Source organism: Rhipicephalus sanguineus, chromosome 7 (genome assembly GCF_013339695.2).
Source record: "Rhipicephalus sanguineus isolate Rsan-2018 chromosome 7, BIME_Rsan_1.4, whole genome shotgun sequence".
NCBI classification, from domain to species: Eukaryota; Metazoa; Arthropoda; class Arachnida; order Ixodida; family Ixodidae; genus Rhipicephalus; species Rhipicephalus sanguineus.
The window spans coordinates 54,658,006-54,676,253 of NC_051182.1; the positions used below are offsets into that span (position 1 = coordinate 54,658,006).

General features: G+C 46.3%; 1 protein-coding gene and 1 long non-coding RNA gene across 2 annotated transcripts in view; both read left to right on the forward strand.

Annotated features, from left to right (window-relative positions):
- Positions 1 to 14,405, forward strand: part of LOC119400689 (uncharacterized) — a 73,407-nt gene extending 59,002 nt beyond the window's left edge. The window contains exon 5 of the mRNA XM_037667695.2: positions 14,257 to 14,405. Within this exon, the coding sequence (XP_037523623.1) occupies positions 14,257 to 14,393 (137 nt within the window). The 3' untranslated portion in view covers positions 14,394 to 14,405. The remainder of the gene's footprint in view (positions 1 to 14,256) is intronic.
- On the forward strand, positions 1,154 to 13,592 carry LOC119400690 (uncharacterized). Its single transcript, XR_005185164.2, has 3 exons — positions 1,154 to 1,352; positions 3,733 to 3,862; positions 13,433 to 13,592. It is a non-coding gene; the product is annotated as an uncharacterized LOC119400690 (long non-coding RNA).
- Positions 14,406 to 18,248: the final 3,843 nt, after the last annotated feature.

Sequence of the window (18,248 nt, forward strand, 5' to 3'; positions counted from 1 at the left end):
GTTTTTGATATGATGGGCCGTGGTCTATGTTGTATTGTTTTGCTGCCATCACAATTTCCTTTTAATGGCGGCCGACCTCTTAACTTGAGCAGACAAACCAATCATGCTTCACAAACATACGCATCCTGTATGCAGGTGTCACAGTATGAGATGTAATATTGCAGGAATATTGCGTGGCACAAGCTTACATCGCCATGGGACGTCACACCATGTGAATATCATCATAAGTACTTGGTGGTTTAAAGCCAGACACCCATTACAAAAGGCACAAACATAACTGCGCGTATTTCCTTAAGATCACGTAGTGGGTCCATCGCAACTTCGAAAAAGTTTCTCGTGCATACTTTTTCCAGGTTTAAAGCATGGTACCCATTACATAAGGCACAGAACTTGGTGCACGAATTCTCTGACATACACGTAGTGGGTGCAATCATACTTCGAAAATCTACAAGTGCCGACCACACTGCGGTGTCTTCCTCATCGGTGAGTTTTAGGTGGGGCAACAGTGCCATGTGGCGCACGACAACGAGGGCGGCAACGCAAGACTCCGTCTTGCGTGGCCGGCGCGCTGCCAAAGCTCGGCGTGCTGCGACCATGCGACCACTTTCTACTTTGTCAATTACACTACAGTAAAGCACTATCAACTTCTAGAGTAACAACATACAATAAAAGTATGCACTCAGTGGCCGAAGTACGCGCTAAGGGCAGAATATCACTATCGCTTTCAACTCTTAAAGGGGAAGCTAAAGGGTCTCCCAATTTCTCTGCAATGTACGAATTGCATGCTCATATTTCCCGGCTGATAAATGAAGCCCACGAAATGCTGAAAATAAAACATGGCTTCATCCCTAACCGCAAATGAAAGCAGCCCCCTCAAATACGCCTATTTCCAGCAACCGATATGCCTCCTGTCCGCTGCCGGAGATAGCGTTCCGCACTCTGGCAAGCCTACAGGACGAGCGCCACCAATGATGCGTAGCAATTTTCCAGGCATTCCTTCGGCTCTATTGTATAGTGCTGTCAACTGTTCGAGGGAACACGTGAGTGATTGGCGGGTGGTCCGCGGAGCGCTAACTGGCGGCGAGATTCCTAAACACGGCGCATGCGCATAGAATCGTAAGGGCGGCGCGCGCTGCGCCCACCTTCATCTGCTACTTCTTCGCCCCTGCGCATGAAAGTGAAGCGGTTCCGTATTTTCGTTCGTGCTGTTTATCGAGCCGCTACTGTGCCTGCTGCTCGTCGGATATCCAGGAAAGCACAAAATATATATGGTTTTATTTATTGCTGCAGTTGTTCGCCAGCTGTGGACGCGGCTTTGGTTTGTTAAAGCAAAATCTGCAGAAGCTCCTTACGTAAGATATTTGCGACATCAGTTGAACATGTTGTCTGTGAAAATTGCTCTCTTGCAACATATGCACACAATAAGATAATAGGTGCATAGGACGCATCAAGGAAAACTTGGAGGAGAAAACTGTTTGGCTATATTTTTGAGACATAGGGTATTTAGGGGAGGAACTAGCCGTCAGGCTTTTAAAGCGCATCCTGTGTTAAATGCAAGGAAAACAATGTACATGCAACCTGTGCACGGAAAATAGGACCGATAATTTCCGTAACATTGCATTAGTGCTCACTGATAAGCCTGTCATATTTTCCCAAACTGCTCGCTGCAAATGTCCACATTTTTTAACGGATAGGGCTATTGACGTCTGATGCAGCGAACATACCAAGCTCGCTCTTCCGACCATATATATCGGCTTATTAAAGAAGCGGAAGGCCGTGTTGGTATCAGTTGCTTTATACTGAGAAAACGAAAAGCGGGAAGGGTCATGTCACGCTAGCGCACTCCAAGCACATGTACCGACAAGTAGCACATGATGCGGGCATGCACCTGCCTTCATAGACCTATGCGCAATGCGCCGCACTTCGAAATCTCACCAGCAGTTAGCGCTCCGCGGACTGCCGGCCACGCACTCGGGTGTTTCCTCTAACAGAGGACTGTACTGCACGCCACTAACATTATTCAGATCTCAAGGCCGACTAGCTCATTGATGATGTGGCCGGAGCGCCATTCTGGCCACGGTCGACTCTGTAAGAACAAAGCGACGCGTTTCTTCTGCCGGGGAGTGGCAGAGGAGCGATGCATATTTGATCTCTCTGCATTTATCAATGATGGTGGCTTCGTTACAGTGAGCCTGTTTGATAGCGCTGCTTGCTGATTCGCTCTGCAGTTTTGACCCGTGTAACTTCTCAGATTTCACGCGCTTTTCTATCAAGCGCAAAAACTGAGCACGCAATTAGTACGTTATTGAAAATAGCACTGTTAGATGTAATTTTAACATGAATACTTGCGCCTCCTTGATATCTTGATAAATAGGTCAGTACTTTTTCAGTTACAAATAAATTATGACAAAGAAGCAAAGTTCATTAACGAAAAAATGCCAGTGTCTACTCTAGTGTAGTGGAATATATATGCACTACGATTCCTTCACATAAGGTCGTTCCTCTTTCGCTAATTCATGCTGCGTGATAGTTGGCACACCCTGCATATGAATGCGTACTAACGTCACACGATGACAAGCAAAAAGAAAAGACACGCCAACGTCACCAAAGAGAATAGATATGGTGACAAATTCTTTAGCTCCGCTAAAATATAATTTCTAAGTTAAAGAACTCAGGAGGTTGCGTTGAACGGGATGATTTAGGTCCTCCCTGTGGGTGAAATCGGTCAGAATTAATCACACCGCAATAGTTACCAGTTGGAGGCATTTTCCCAACGGTGGTGGTTTGCCATAGAGTTGCTGTTAGGTCATTCGCTTTCTCAATGCTTACTTACACCAGTCAACCTTTGCGGTAATTCTGAAATGTTAGCTGTGAAGCTCTACTCCAAGCTTGAAAAAATTAGGCAAGGGCGTCAATTAAAATGTCTGATAGAAATTTTTGCGCAACGAGTTATTTTGTGAAATCAGTCGCCCTTCTCGAAAAAGAGCACCCTTGTATTTCGCCGAGGCTGAAACGCTCGGTACAATTTTACGATGTACGAAGAGCTTTAGTTAAGAAGTTAAAAGAAATATTGGTGACTGGAGCAGCGTCAGGAATAGCGACGAGGCCAGATTTGAAACCCGCCGTTGTCGTTTGTTATGACCCTTTCGTCGTTTCGGGTTCATCGTTGTTGCTTGGGCTGCACCGTATCGCGCACACTATATAACGAACTTTCAGAATCATTCTATTCCTACAGAAAAAACGAGCGAAGATAACGCAGAAATCTTAACATAGTCGCTGCTCTTTTGATAAGCGATGGAGCATTCTGGGAGCAACCAAAGAGCTAAAGCAGGCAGTTGCTCTTCGAAAGGCCACCTGTTAAGCCAAACTGATTACAGGTCAAAGTGTTGGGAAATATTTAACCCTGCTCATTTCTTTCTGAGGTATATCTCACAGAACATCCGGTAAAAAGCCCACTTTCATCTGACAACTTGACAGTTTTCTTATTATTGTAACCAGGGGTTTACATTCCTTACTGATGCGCTGCGTTGCTGCGTAGTCTACTATTAGTCGAGGCGCACAAGTCAGTACGGTTGTTAGCTGTGCCGCAAAGAGTGAAGCGCACGCTATTTGCTGGGAATGACAAACTCGAATGGTACTATTTTATAGGAAAACGCTAAGAACCTGCAACCTTCTTTGGAAGAAACATAGTGCCTAAGTTTCGCATAATAGTGAAACCTTGCTTCCGTATAGCTGCAGCATGCGGAGGCACGCCTTCATACTCGCATTCTCTGTACTTTGGACCGGGAACATTGTCCTGGCCAAACTTGGTGCTCCTGGAGGACCACTCAAGCTGCCCTACGATGAACCAGACGCTTTTCAGGTACTGTACTCGCAACTTCGAGCGTTGAAATTTGGACGGGGCACGAGCCCCTGAGTAACGAAAGCTATGAAAGAGGTGCATTTGCTACGGTTTGCTTACTTTGTAGATCAATCTCCACTGACGATATATAGAGAGCCTCAGTTCTTTACTTTACCGATGCACATTTTTTATGTGACAATTTCTTTAATAAAAAGTCACAGTTGCTCCGCAATGGCTAAGCAATGAATGCCATAGCAAGAAATTGACATGTCGCCCGAAGAACGGCACGCAGCGCTAAACTTGCAGTGCGCCACTGAAGGACAAAGAAGAGCGCTCGAAAGCAACGCACAGGTATACACAGGAAAGCGCGAACTAACAATTCTCACAGCTGTTACGTCTTTGTGTTTGAGCTGCGCGCCACACGTGTCGACTATGCAGAACCCGACGCTCTTACATATTTCTTTTTAAACTGCGGCGCGTGGAGTGACCCATCTGAGTCTCCTGCTACGCGGTGGCAGCTGATCCAAGGTGTGGCCAGCGTTCTTTCCCTTTAGGAGCTTGCTCCTTATGCTTGGGGCTTGTCCTTCGCCGTAGTAGCCGCTAGTTTTCATGGCTCCCGCTAGCTTGGCTCAGCGCACGCTCGCTCGAAAGAGAAGTCTTATTCCTCTTGTTCTTCGGGCGCCTTGATGATGATAGTCACGCAGGTATTCTCTGTCGGTCCCTACGTGGGAGACGCCCGATACGCTATAAGCGCGTCCTGCAGGACGTAAATAAATGTTTTCCAATCCAATCCAATACTAATAACATGAAAAAAGAAGACAAGATGGCGGAGCGGAAAACTCGCAAGACAGCAGCTATGCGGGCTCGCCGCCAAGACCCTGCGCTGAGTGCTCGCGAGGCCGCAGAGAGACGTCAGCCTCGTGCGGACCCTGAGATACAACCTCGCGAAGCCGAAGCATCGCGGAAGCGGCGGCAAGAGAACCTCGAAGATGTACGGGCGCGTGATGTAGCGGCCAAGCGCTGAAAACGGTCGGTACCTGAAGTTGGTGGCGCCGACGCGCACTTCAAGCGCGAATTCCTCGAGCACACGTTCGGCCACAGCTGCAAGGTCTGGGACCGCTTCTGGTTCGACAAAAACCTGACCACAATCGCTAATATAACAACGTGTCACGTCTTTATATGACAGTTGAGGAAATGCACGGAGCATTCACGGTTTACCCGATTATCTCTGAGCAAGCTCCTCTGACATCATTGACTTCGTGGATATGCTGGGGATTTTTTTTTTCGTTCCAGATCGCGAGTGGCAAGAGAAAGGGGCCACTTTTTCGAGATATAAATAGCGCGCTGTTATTACGGCGGCGGATGGATGGCGCGTGGTACAGTTGTCTAACGCGGCACGCTGCGGAGCGAGGGGTCGCTGGTTCGAATCCCCGATAGGGTACATATACATATACGGGACATGACGGCAACGACGACTCCAAAATCTCGTGGAGAATTTCCATATAATTGCTATCGTAATAAATACATTATTGCAGCGCCAAACGGGACAAAATCTCTCGGTGTCTTTGGTGGCAACAAAGCCCGCTGTTCTTCTATTATGATTTCACAGCTCCCTAAGTACAATAATAAGCTTTTGTTTTTTTCTCAAAGATAATATTTAACTACACGGACCAGGTGAATAGTTTGTTGATTTTCAGTTGTAATGATCATTGAACTATACGCCCTCAATGAGAAACAATCGCATTTGTCCATCAATGAACTGTATGAGTACCTTGCAGGACCACCTGCGTGAAGGGGCTCTTGGTGAATGGCGTCGCCATGGACGCGAGCCAACGGGAGAAGGGGGAAGGTTCGACCCTTTTGCACGCCTAGCCGTGTGTGGCTTCGCCATGTACTGGGAAAAAAGGATGGAGGGGGGGGGGGGTTGAGCGAACGCCGCTTAATTGAACCTTTAAGGCCCTCCGGCAGTGGCAACACACCCTTTGTCCCAGCTTCACGTAGACGGCACCCCTTGGCTGAGCCATCTAGGGGAAATCGGCGGTCGCCTTGTCCTATTCCCCCTCTCTTTTTTTTCTTCTTAGCTTCTCTCCTTGCTGTCCTGTCTTCTACATTTCTTCAGTTACTTCCCACTTTTATTTGGTGGCCTGGGTTAACCTTGCGTTGTATATCCAGCATTGGATATATTGAATTGGGTTATGGCAGCTGTGTTTACATGAGTTCCACTAGACATACGTCACAAAAATGCGGTGGCGCTGTCGTCGGGCGTTAAGTTTAGTTTCGCGCGGCAGGCAAAAAACGGTGTGCCTACCGCAGTTGCTGCTGTGTATTCGCTGGTGCGTGCGCTGTTTCTTGTGCTGTAAAGAAGAAAAAAACGGTGCACCGACGAGCAGTGTCATGGTTATTTGCGCAGGAAGGCACAAGAAAGATGGAATAATCTTTTTTTTTTAATAGCTGTTTACGTAGACCCTCGCGAGAAATTAGCCGCAGCTGTAAAACGTGAGAACTTGTCTCCGATGCTGGCTCATTGGTTATGTTTTGTGGCGGCTTACCCAGCAGAAAGGGTTAGCTTTGCCAAGTGTTTGTCACTGTAATGTGACGCACTGCATTTCTCGGCATAAGCGTTGTGTGGAGGCATAGCGAGCGCGTTTAGCTCAAAGCACGTTGACGTTCAGAATATCATTGTCATACGCGGATAATTGTTCACGTTTTCCATTGTTGATATAACTGTAGAAGCCTTAGACACGTAAAAAGGATTCAAAGAAAAATAACACGCGGGCAATTTGTCGAGTCTGTTTACGTGCTGTACGCATTTCGGGGTCTCCACTTGAGCGTATAGAGAGCGGCGGCCCGCGGTTGTGGGACCTGGCAGGTACGTAACTCCCTTGTCCACAGCATGTAGTTGAAGCATTATCGCAAGCGTATCACGGAAGAAAGCGTCGCCGAGATCGCCGTTGTCGTTTGCATCAATAACTCCCCCGACACATTTGTTATATGCGAGTATTTACCGTAAGTATCCGTAACTATGTATTTTTACTGCACGCCCTTGCATATCGTACCCAAGAGCCTCTTGCTGATCTGGGCCGGTCGTTCATGCATTAGTTAACAAATTCAAACGCACACGTGCGACCAGGAATGCCGCAACAGCGATGATATTTCGCAAATGAGTCACATTTCCTCCGTTAAGATGCCTCATGTTTTGATGAGGTTCTCAGAGCTAGAGCTGCACGTCAACATGACTTTTTTATGTTTATTTAAGAGTCCTCCTTACAGCCACTGGAATTTCTTCTGCTGCGAACGCCACTTGTAAACACGCGGGAGGAGCCCCACCGCGCGGTGCACGGAGGGAGCTTTTGCACCTGCTGCGCTAATCGTCATGTAATCATAGAGGGCGGTAGCGAGCACCGAGCTTGGCCGGTTGGGCGGAGCCTACGCGCCGGGATGTCGCTACAAGGGCCATAGATATATCGGCCGTGCCTACCGCTATTTACAGACATGGAGTAGGTCTATAGCTAGCGCCTACATCTGTTACCCAAGCATTGTAGCATCCCTTTGTTTAGCTCCATGGTGGGTAGCTACAATAGCTACTTAATAAGGAAATATTTAGTGGGGACACCTTTCCCCCACTTTATGATCGATCTCTGAAAAGAATGCGCATCGATGTGACAGCAAACTTTCTTATGCAGCGCAAAGATAGTTTTGCTCGATATTACGTGATCCCCTGTGTGAAAACCGACATGCCAGCGATAGGTGTTTCACCTTTTCTTGTCTTCAAATGCCTTGTACAACAACTAGGGCCACGATACCACATCACTAAAATGTCAAGCGGAGATATACTTATCGAAATGTCCCGCAAACCCGAATATGAGAAACTCCCTAGCTTTCAAAGATTTGGAGGCACTCCCACAGCTGTGAATGAACACAAATAAATGAATACGGTACGTGGAATAGTGAGATATGAGAACTTGAGTACACTGAGAGAGTCAGAGCCATTGGATGGACAAAAGGAACAGAATGCACTCGAGAATAAAAGAATCAAGATACGTAGAGATGACAAAGAGATACTGACTAAACACATCATCCTCACATTTGGCTCAAGGAAGCGCTCAGAACACATTCAAACAGGTTACCTAAAAAGCCGCGTGAGAGCATATATGCCCAATCACAGACGGTGCTTCAAGTGCCAGATATATGGCCATGGATCTCTGAGGCGCCGATGATGGCCAACATGTGCAAAGTGTAATGTGAGCGATCACTCCTCTGACGAATTTAACAACATTGCAGAAGGATCGATAATTAGGCTATTTGGTACATATTCATTCAGTGAACTGGTAGCACGGAAACAGGCAAAGGACGACGAAGAACGGAGCGCTCGTAATCTGTAGTTTTTCGTAGTCATTTGTTTCCGCGCTCCCAGTTCACTGAATGACTTTGACACTTCCCATTGCGCGAACTGCGATGGTGGGCACCCTCCTTACTCTCATTCATGCCCTGCATGGAAAAAGCTAAACGACATATTCACGTTGAGGGTGAAAAAAATATGCCGTTCAAGGAAGCACGAAAACAGCACTCCATAGTAAACTACACCATAGACGCCGATGTGACAGGCGAGGGGGCAGTGTCACAATGCACTCTGGCTTCCGCTAAGAAACCACGTGGGGCTGTAGTGGCTAAACCTCCAGCAGCCGAGGTGGATGTGCCAGCTGCAGCTTTGCCACCAACAAAGGGCCAACAGCCTACCGGCTCGGTAGCCTCAACGCCCTCCACTTGCGAGATGAGGCCTATGCCTGATTAGTCTCCGCGCACATGCGCGGATCCAGCGCCTCCGTGTAGGCGGTAGACACAACTCCTGCGACGTCGACGCTAGTGGAGTCGAAGGAGCGGCACCACTCCCTGGACCGTGCGACAAGTAAAGAACGCATAACAGCTCCTACGAACGAAAGTCTGACGTAAAGCGAATCGGTGAATGCAGAGTATTCCCTCCTCTAGTTAAAAAATGGCGGCACAGATACTACGGCGGAATGCTAGCGACCTATTACACAATATAGATGACACTAGAGCCTAGAAAGAAAGGTTGATCCTGAAGCACTCTGTATACAGGAGAGAGATCTGAACCCAAAAAAAAAACAAATTTTTTAAATCAATTTGTGATATATTCGTAGGGATAATACTGACGGTCTCGCCTCTTCAGGTGAGGTAGCTATCATCGCTGTAAAGTCTGTTGCTAGCAAGCAGCTGCAACTCCAAACTTCTCTAGAGGCAGTGGCCGTTCGCGCCACTTTGCTTAATATGATCACAACTATCAGCTCTGTATATATCCCTTCTTATCAAACACTAAACAAGGGAGATTTCGAAGGTTTAATTAATCAGCTTTCGGAGCATTTCTATTAACCGGCAATTTTAATGCACGCAACTCGCTCTGGGGCGACTGTGGTGTTATGCGAGGGGCCGCTTGACGAAGCAGTATCACTTGAACGCTGGTACATGCCTTCTAAATAAGTACCAACCAACCTATTACAGCAGAGCGCACAATACTTACTCTGCGATAGATGTAAGAATCTGCTCAGTCACTCTTTTATCACTGCTAGATTGGGAAGTGATTCAAAATCGCTACAGCAGTGACCATTTTCCAATCTGCCTCAACACCGCATACCCACACTGTATGCCACACAACCTTCAGTAGAAAGTCGCATCGGCAGATTTGAACAGTTCCTTCGCATAACACAGATGTCTAGAAATGCTTTTATGGATTTTAACATAAACGATGATATTGCGCATTTTACCGCTTTTATAGTTGACGCTGCATTAGAGTGATTTCCCATGACAAATGGTGCCCCAAGAAAAACGCCCGTCCCATGGTGGAATGACCAGTGCAGGAGCGCGCGCAAAAGCCAAAGTAAGGCATGGAGTTTGCTAGGTGAGCAGCCAACGGAAGAAAATCTTGAAAACATAAAACTAGTAAAATCCCAGGGCAGGCTCGCACGTCGTAGTGCGAAAGGAGAGATCTAAGTAAAATATATCTGGAGTATAAACTCATGCACGCATAAAGGGACAGTCTGGAATAAACTAAGAAAACTAAGAGATAAACGGTTCCTCCCTTTGGCCTTTGTAGACGACCAAGGCAGTATCCTTGAAGACCAGGCAAATACGCTTGGTGAACATTTAGAGCACGTATCTAGCTCGCCAAGCTTCTCAGCCAGCTTCCTAAACACAAAGAAATAGCAGAAAAGAAATCACTCAACCGGAAGTCTACTAGAAGCCCTTCGCCGGGAGCAGACAGAATCATGTACCAAATAATGAAACATCTACATTGCGACACGTAGATGGTGTTTTTCGGTATCTATAACTGGATCTGGACCACAGGATACATTCCAAGAGCATGGAAAGACGCTAATGTAATTCTTGTAATTAAACGACGCAAAGATTAATCTTGTGCAGCAAGTTACCGGCTGATAGCCCTGACAAGTTGTGTTTGTAAGCTTCTTGAAAAGATGCTTAATCGGCGGTTTTTATACTTCCTTGAAACAAATTAGCTACTCGATAAGTAGGGGTGCGGATTCAGGGAACGCCGATCCACAATGGACCATCTTGTGCAGTCGAGGCTTACATTCGGGATTCCTTCATCCACAAGAAGTTTTTCCTTTCTGCGTTTCTTGATATGGAGGAAGCGTATGACACAACGTGGCAATTTAGAATGTTGCAAGACCTCTCACAAATCCGTATTCGTGGGAACATGCCAAACGTAATAGGAAGTTACCTAAGTGATCCTACTTTTCACGTCTGAATAGGAAATGTCATTTCCAAGACATTTATCCATGTTACTGGTATACCGGAGGGAAAAGGGCTAAGCTGTAGCCTTTTTATAAAAATGTAGAAATGACCTCTCTACTGCCATTGATTCCGCGAAATATGTTTTATCCTGTCTACGTCGATGTTGTTCAGATAGGGTTTAAATCCTGTAATCTTGCAATATGTGAGCGGCACGTACGGTTAGGCCCCAATAAAGTGTCAAGCTCAGCAAAGGAGAATGAGTTAAATATAAACCCCCAGATATGCTCCTGCGTTGTTTTCCTTTCTCAAGAAACAGAGGCCGAACCCCTCACCCCAAAGGGTTCTGTAATTTATCACTCTGCTGACCGAAGTGCACTGGAGATACTAGATCCTGTTCATAATCTGGGAATGTGGTTGGCTGCTGGAGCATTCAGGACAAGTGCCGTGGAGAGCCTGTATGTGGAATCTAATGAATGGTCGCTCCACATGCAAAGGTCATACTTAAGCTTTACTTATTTTCTTAAAGTGCACTAGGATCCACAGCATCCCACTTGTACAGCCATAAATGATGTGGCCTCAGCCACGCTCTATATAAACCGACGTGCAGCGAGACAATCCTTCTCGCTACATGTGAGGAACCTAAGTGACGAAATGTATGTCTCTCTTGAACAAGTATTATTGCCCCCGGCAAGGTCATTGCCACCATGGCAGCGGCAGGTATAGAAGTTCGGCTTGTTTTTTGCGGACTTAATGCACGTTTAAATGTACTATCTAGAACTGCAGTCAAAATACATGTGTCCTTCATTTTTTACTTAGACATCAAAACCTAATAGAGGCGTTTCCTCTGCTGCTGTGGGTCCATCATTCTCGGAATGCGAGCGACTGCACCCAGACATGAGTATTTTTACAGCTGGGCCTTATGCAGTCTTGTCTGCTGTTAATATGTTCATAGTATCAGGCTGCAAAAGACGGTTATCTATACAGACTCGCTAAGACATATCAAAGCCTTGAAATCGCTAAAACAAAGAAAAATACAATTGTTGTCAAGCTCTTTTCAATTGTGTGCAAAGCGTATGTATCAGAACAACGTACAGTAATACGCTGGGTTCTCTGTCGCGGAGGCATTAAAGGCAATGCACTCGTTGACAGAATGGCGAGTTCCATAGGAACGAAGCCTACGAACCCTTTATAGGACTTCCTGCATTAGATCTTCAAGCATTCGTGCGTAGTAACGTCACGGACTACAGGCAGCGATTGTGGAATACTTGGTCTTCACACAAGTTCCACGTAATTAAACCACAAATAAGGAAATGGGCTCCTTGTAGCAAAGTACGACGCACTCAGGTCACTCTCTGTGGACTGAGAATGTCCCATACATAAGACACGCACACTTACCTCCTCCTTAGCGATGATCCGCCCATCTATGGTGAATGTGGTGAGACACTAACGGTCCTCCACATATAACTGGAATGCGCGCAAACTTGACAAACTAAGGTAAAAGCATTGGCGCTCTTTGACCACCTATGGCCCTTGCGCCACAAAACCCCACTAATCATCAAAGGAACAGGCATTTTCCCGTGGCATATAAACAAAGAATGCCACTACACCCAGCGCTATTCCTAATCCACCCAGCGTTATTCAATAGCACACGCTTTGTTTTAAGTTTTTTAAACGAATGTAAATCATTGCATATTATTGCCGCAAGCAGACAGAAGATCAGCCTCCCAGGAGGGGCTGCTGCTGTAGCACCTTTAAGAGGCACACGTCTGCAGGCCCTTGTGTTCAAGGGCTCTGTCGAGGCATTAGTACCGTCTTCACTAAATGCCATTACAAATTTTAATTTCTCGCTAAATACTTGTAACATATTTTAATCTCTCATCCCGACCAAATGTAGTCCACAGCCAACCGCATTGCATGCACCGAGCCTTCATTTGTTGCGTAGGTCTGTTTTAGACCTTTTCCAGCCATAATATCATAATCACATCGTAACTCAGGGTTGATCAACTTCCCAGCATAAGTTGACACGGCGCCCTTTGGCCAGTTTTCGTCCTGGCGCCACAAAACACCAATACACCATCATCATGTACGGCTGTTAAATGCGTGGCGATATCTAATGCGTAGTAATGGCACACCGAGGGGAAGCTGTTTTTAAGTGCTTAGCACTTTAGGGGCCAGGCTTGTCGTCCATCCGCTGTCTCATGTCGCATGATCACGCAATAATGGCCTAAAACAAGCCCAGCGATCCTCAAAAACAGTGCAGAATAGCCTAGCGAGGTCTAAAATAATATAAACTACAGAAATAACCAAGAATTGAACGTCCAGCTGATACCCGCAATTCACTAGAGAGGGCGCCACCACCTCGGCAAGCGTGCAGTTGCCAAGGAAATAGCTGGGTTTCCCGTGCTACGCAATAGCTGAGCTTTCATGGTAGTGCAGCTGCATTAAGCGCAGGATATAGATCTACACCAAGGCCTACGCAAGAACAAACTCAACGCAGGATTTAGCGCGGGATCTCGAACTAAGCTAGGTTGTACACGAGAAGTTCATTATCGGTACAATAAACGCAGAATTCTTTTTTTCATGTTGCGTCCACCGCGAGAGTCACTACCAATCACTGCGCTTTGCGCAGAATAAGCTCTCACGAACGTAATACCCAATGGAAACTAGTGAATAAAAGATGCGTGGATTAGATTGAGAGCATGTAGAGCTCTATCTTCCGACTATGCGGATAGTTTGTGTATTATGGTCATACAGACAGGTTGTGTGGAAATATTTATGGCCACCTTACGTATCGTAACCTTGATTCTGTCTGGATTAACGCAGGTGATGACATTGTATCCAGATGCCGTGGCAATTTCCGACTCGGACAATGACACCATCTTCGAGTGCCTTGCGGCTTACCGCATAAACCTTGATTACGAGGCAGGAACAGCCACGTACGCCTGGACCTTTAACGAAGCAGGTGGCTCGTCTATGTAAGAAACCCTTGGTGAATTTTAGGTAGGAATATAATACACGCCTGACTTTGCGAAAAATCTTTCTGAGGCACTCCAGCCGCGGCTGAGAATATATTTTTGCCGAGGAAATATTAGTTTTTGCTTCAAATAAATAATGCACAACATTGTTATTAGCAAGAGTTCACGAATTAATAAATTATCTCACACACTAGGTGGGTCATATTTCCAATTAAAGTCGTACTTTGCCTCACTTGATAACGCACCTGCACCATTACGAGTGTTTCATTTGTGTGGACCTAAGTACACGCTTGAATACAATACCATTGTTTCGTATGCCGTCGCTGTGATTACAACGCTCTAGTGAAGAGCACATATCATGTCGCACGTATGACACTTGGACTCTCAACTGAGGACTGTAAAACACATTAGAAAGTATAAAGACTTTCGAAAAAAATTTGCAGTGTCTTAGCTCGGCTGTCATGCACTCATTAGGAGTGCATGACACTACCTGTCATGCATTCATTAGGAACGTTCTGAAAATTCGTTTTCGCCTGTGCTTTCCACAGATTCACACTCAAAAGTCGCCACTGTAGTGGCACCGACTGTTTTGTCAGCGTTTCGCTTTACTCAGGTGCACTACATACTTCACAGTGCTAAATCTTCATCGAACTTTCTGTGGTTATCTTGCAGAGTGCATCCTCTGGACGCAGCGACGTCTGAAGGACACAGTGCCGCAAGTGTGCATCGACCACTTTGTCGACACGTGCGGCGTTGTCGTTGCTCCCCATAGAAGAGACCTGTGCGATGACGGCGAGGGTGATTACTAGAGTACAATCAAGCTAAAGAGCCCCTGCCCATGGAGTTGTGACGACCAGTACGAAGGAAGGCACAAGCTTTGCATTTAAGCTGCTGAATTCGAAGCTTTCGATATATCATAAATGCACGGTTTGACAAGGTTCGAGCACTCAATAATCAAACACGCCACTTCGTATGCTTGTTTGAATGTCTCGCCAACAAAGTAATTGTCGGTTGATTGCCCACTCAATAGTCATTATACAAATTTCTACATTTTTTTAAGCGAACATATACTTCAACGTAGATGGGACGTCCTGCAAAAGACCTGGTAGACGTATTTTTGACTATGAGGAAAATTTAATATGGATGCTGCTGCCACATACGTAATTAGTATTGAGAATTATGCGCAAACCGCCTGATGTTTGTATGTACAGCAATATGTTCAAAGTGTCGACTTGATAGATGAAAAAATCCAGAGCGGTCACATTTCTATAGGGGCGTAATGCAAAAACACCGTTGTATTTAGAATTGGGTGCACGTCAAAGAACCCCTAGTGGTCAAAATTAGGCTGAAGTACCCCAAAATGGCGTGCCTCGTAACCATGTTGTAGTTTTGGCAGGCAATAATCCTCACCAGAACCATCAGAGCCATAATATATACCCGAAAAGTCCTCTACACAGTGCAGCCGCAGAAGAAATCCTAATTTTACTGACCACGTCTTTGTCCTTCAACAAACTAGTTATCTGACAAAACAAATAGCAACAAGCATCCACCAAGTATACTATTTAGTATTACTTTTTCTATTCCTTCAAAATGATTCGGCGGGAAATAAACGCTAGGAATTTCCTCCACAAGGGCAGACATTTATATAACAGCAAACACTGGTATGATTATCCGCGGAATACGCACAATGACATTGGGGAGGTCGCAAGGCAAAACGAGAAGAAAATTGTCGAGCCATTAACCTCCAAGGGCGCATCATAGAAAACGATACAAAGGATTCGGTGTGTGCTTAAACTTCAAGGAGAAATGTTGACGCGACAATGCTTGCAAGGCTGCTTGTCCTCCGCAGAACTAACGTCTCACTGACCTCTACGATCGTGATGATGGTGATGACGATAATTTTTCGCATCCGGTAGGGAACATTGTGCCGACCAGTAGCCACCGAGCCTGTTATCCAATTTTATTGCGATATGAAATATATGGGCAGTTCAGACTCATTTGTGAAGTCGGCGTCGCCGTCATGCCTGCTAATATTTACAGCACTCAAACGAGCGGGGCGTAGCCGCAGAAATACAACAGCGCAGATGGTCGCATTTACCAGTAGAAGACCAGTATTTTGTGTGGGCATGTCCCATGGCGAAGGTGCAAAGAAAAAAACTAGCATGACGCTCACATGTAGATAATCACGCAGCCAAGTGTGCTGGGTTATGAAAAAAAATGGCCATACCTGCGGCGAACAGGCAGCACAGTCACTGCGAAGCTGGATGAGTGGCCTTTCGAGAGCTTGTTGTAAACTCTCTTGGGGCACCTACCACAAGTACACTTGCATGGTGCCTTAGAGTTGCATGGTGCCCACTACGCCACAAATCATTGTAGTTTTTGTGAGGCAGGGAAGCAACTATTGTGCCGTTATTCGTCATTCTGCGGAGAAGCGCGGTACCCGCAACACACCTGTAAGGCATTATGTGCACTTTGTATGATCTGTGGAGGATGAGGATGAAGAAGCATGGCTGAGCCCTTCGTAAGTGATTGGAAGCATTCAACGAACCACTGGTTGCTCAATTCACATTGTCTGACGCCTGGTTGTTATTGTATTCTTATATCACGCTATATTACATGTGTCAACGCGATTCCTCATGTATAGGGTATATGTTTGTGAACAAGTTTCATGCACAAGCCTGGCGCTGTGGTAGAATACTCGACTGCCACGCAGAGGGCCGGGTTTCTATACCATCCGATCCTGGATAATGTTTTCTCATTTCATTTTCTTCTTCTAATTTCCCGCGATAGCGGTTCCAGGAAATGCCAGCTGTGGCCGCTCGGCGAACAAATACGGCACCACAATCGGCTGTTGAAATTTCATTGGTGCTGCCGCTGTAAAATCTGATTAGGACGAGAAATGTAAGCGCGTGCACAAGAAATAAACTGAAGGAATGCTGATAGTTGGATAAGTTGGTAATAATTTTTGTTAAAATTCACAGTCCTCAAACGGACGAGACGCAGCGGAAGAAAAGCAACACAAACCCGGCAAGTGCCTTGCGAGAGCTTTGCCTTTGCACGTTCGCCATGTGACATGCCCAGAAGAAATACTGGCGCTGTGATGGTGGATGCGTTTATTCCGCTACATGCGGTCTGTTTGAGCGCTGCAAATTTTAAGAAAAATGTATGACCAACTAATGCAACTATAAGTATTGCGCGTCATGTTGGTATGCAGTCCATCTAGAATAACCTTCATTTTATATTTTTAGCAGCGAAGTTATTTAAGCTATCGGTAAGTTGTGCTCCGTCGTGAAAAACTACACAGGTGGGTATGCGCCACCGGAATTACGGAAGCTCCACTACCGAGTACAGCAGGTGCAAGCGTTAAACGAAAACTCTCCTCGGCGAAGTGGGACACGTGAAACACGTGAAAGAGAGAGAGATAAAAAAGAGATAGAAAGAACATTAAAATATCGAGAGAGAAGCAGCAAGAGCAAACACCTTCCTCCACTGCAGCGGTAAGATATTTATAGACATCCTTCACCGAACCCTGACCTGCTTCCGCGTCGCAGTAGCTTCTGCCAGAAAAAGGTTTCTGTGTTTTGAAGCTGATGCCGCCAAGACAGTTCTGCGCATGGTAGTGTTTTGAAACCTAAAGTTTGCCAAAAATGTACACGTTTACGTTGCGTTCGGTGCTATGTTACTCCTTGCGCCATATGTTTTCAGCACAGATACCGCTTTATTTTAACACGAAAGTGTTTTATGCCGGGGTCCACCAAGACTTCAGTGACGTATTTCCGTCACGGAAATGATGTCGAAAAAATATACACGATCAGATGGCAAAGAAAAAAGTTCACAGAACGAGCATCGAACCCACGACCACTCGGTCCGCAACATCACATGCCGGGCATGCTATCCACGGTGCCACGGTCACAGACTCTAGAGGCTTTACAAACGCGCCTTTTATATCTACCACTCTCCCGGCCGGCGGGGTGGCGTTGCCCTTTGGGAGCGGTAAAGTAAAGTAATTCGCAATTACTGTGGCCTCCGCGATAAGCACCTGCAACGCGTTACACGTCCGTCCCATTCGGCGCGTTTTCAATAGAAGTTAAATTTTGTCAATACCTTAACACACCGCGAGGTGGCCACCTTAGCGCAAGCGTCGTAAAGTCCCTGAAAAATAACTAAAGTAGCGCCAACTGCGTCCCTTCGCCTCTGCCTCCTCTCCTAGCAGCTGCATCAGCGCCTCTAGTGTGTCCTCTGGGAAACTACAAGTTTTACCTGCTGTATTGAAAACACCTTCTTTCTGCTGTTGTACCGGTGATTGCTGCCACTGGCACAACAAGTCGGCATCCCGAAGCATCCAGAACCACCGTACGAACTGACTCAAGCGCGGTCGACCGCGCACCGTGCACCGATCAAGTAAGCAACCGAGACGTGGACAAACAAGATGGTGTTCGTACGACTTTCTGAAAAACTAGTGCGTCACTCTAGCCAATTCTTAGCGCCGCCGAGTTTTCAGTGGCGCTGCCATCAGGAGCGAGCACTTTTGCCTACTAAAGCATTATGTACCGTATAATTTTATACTGTCGGACACCATGAAAAGACGCCACTTGCTTCTGTACACATTACATGGCCGTATTTATCGCTATTAGGAGCTGGCTCGCCAGTTTTTTAAGCTGGGC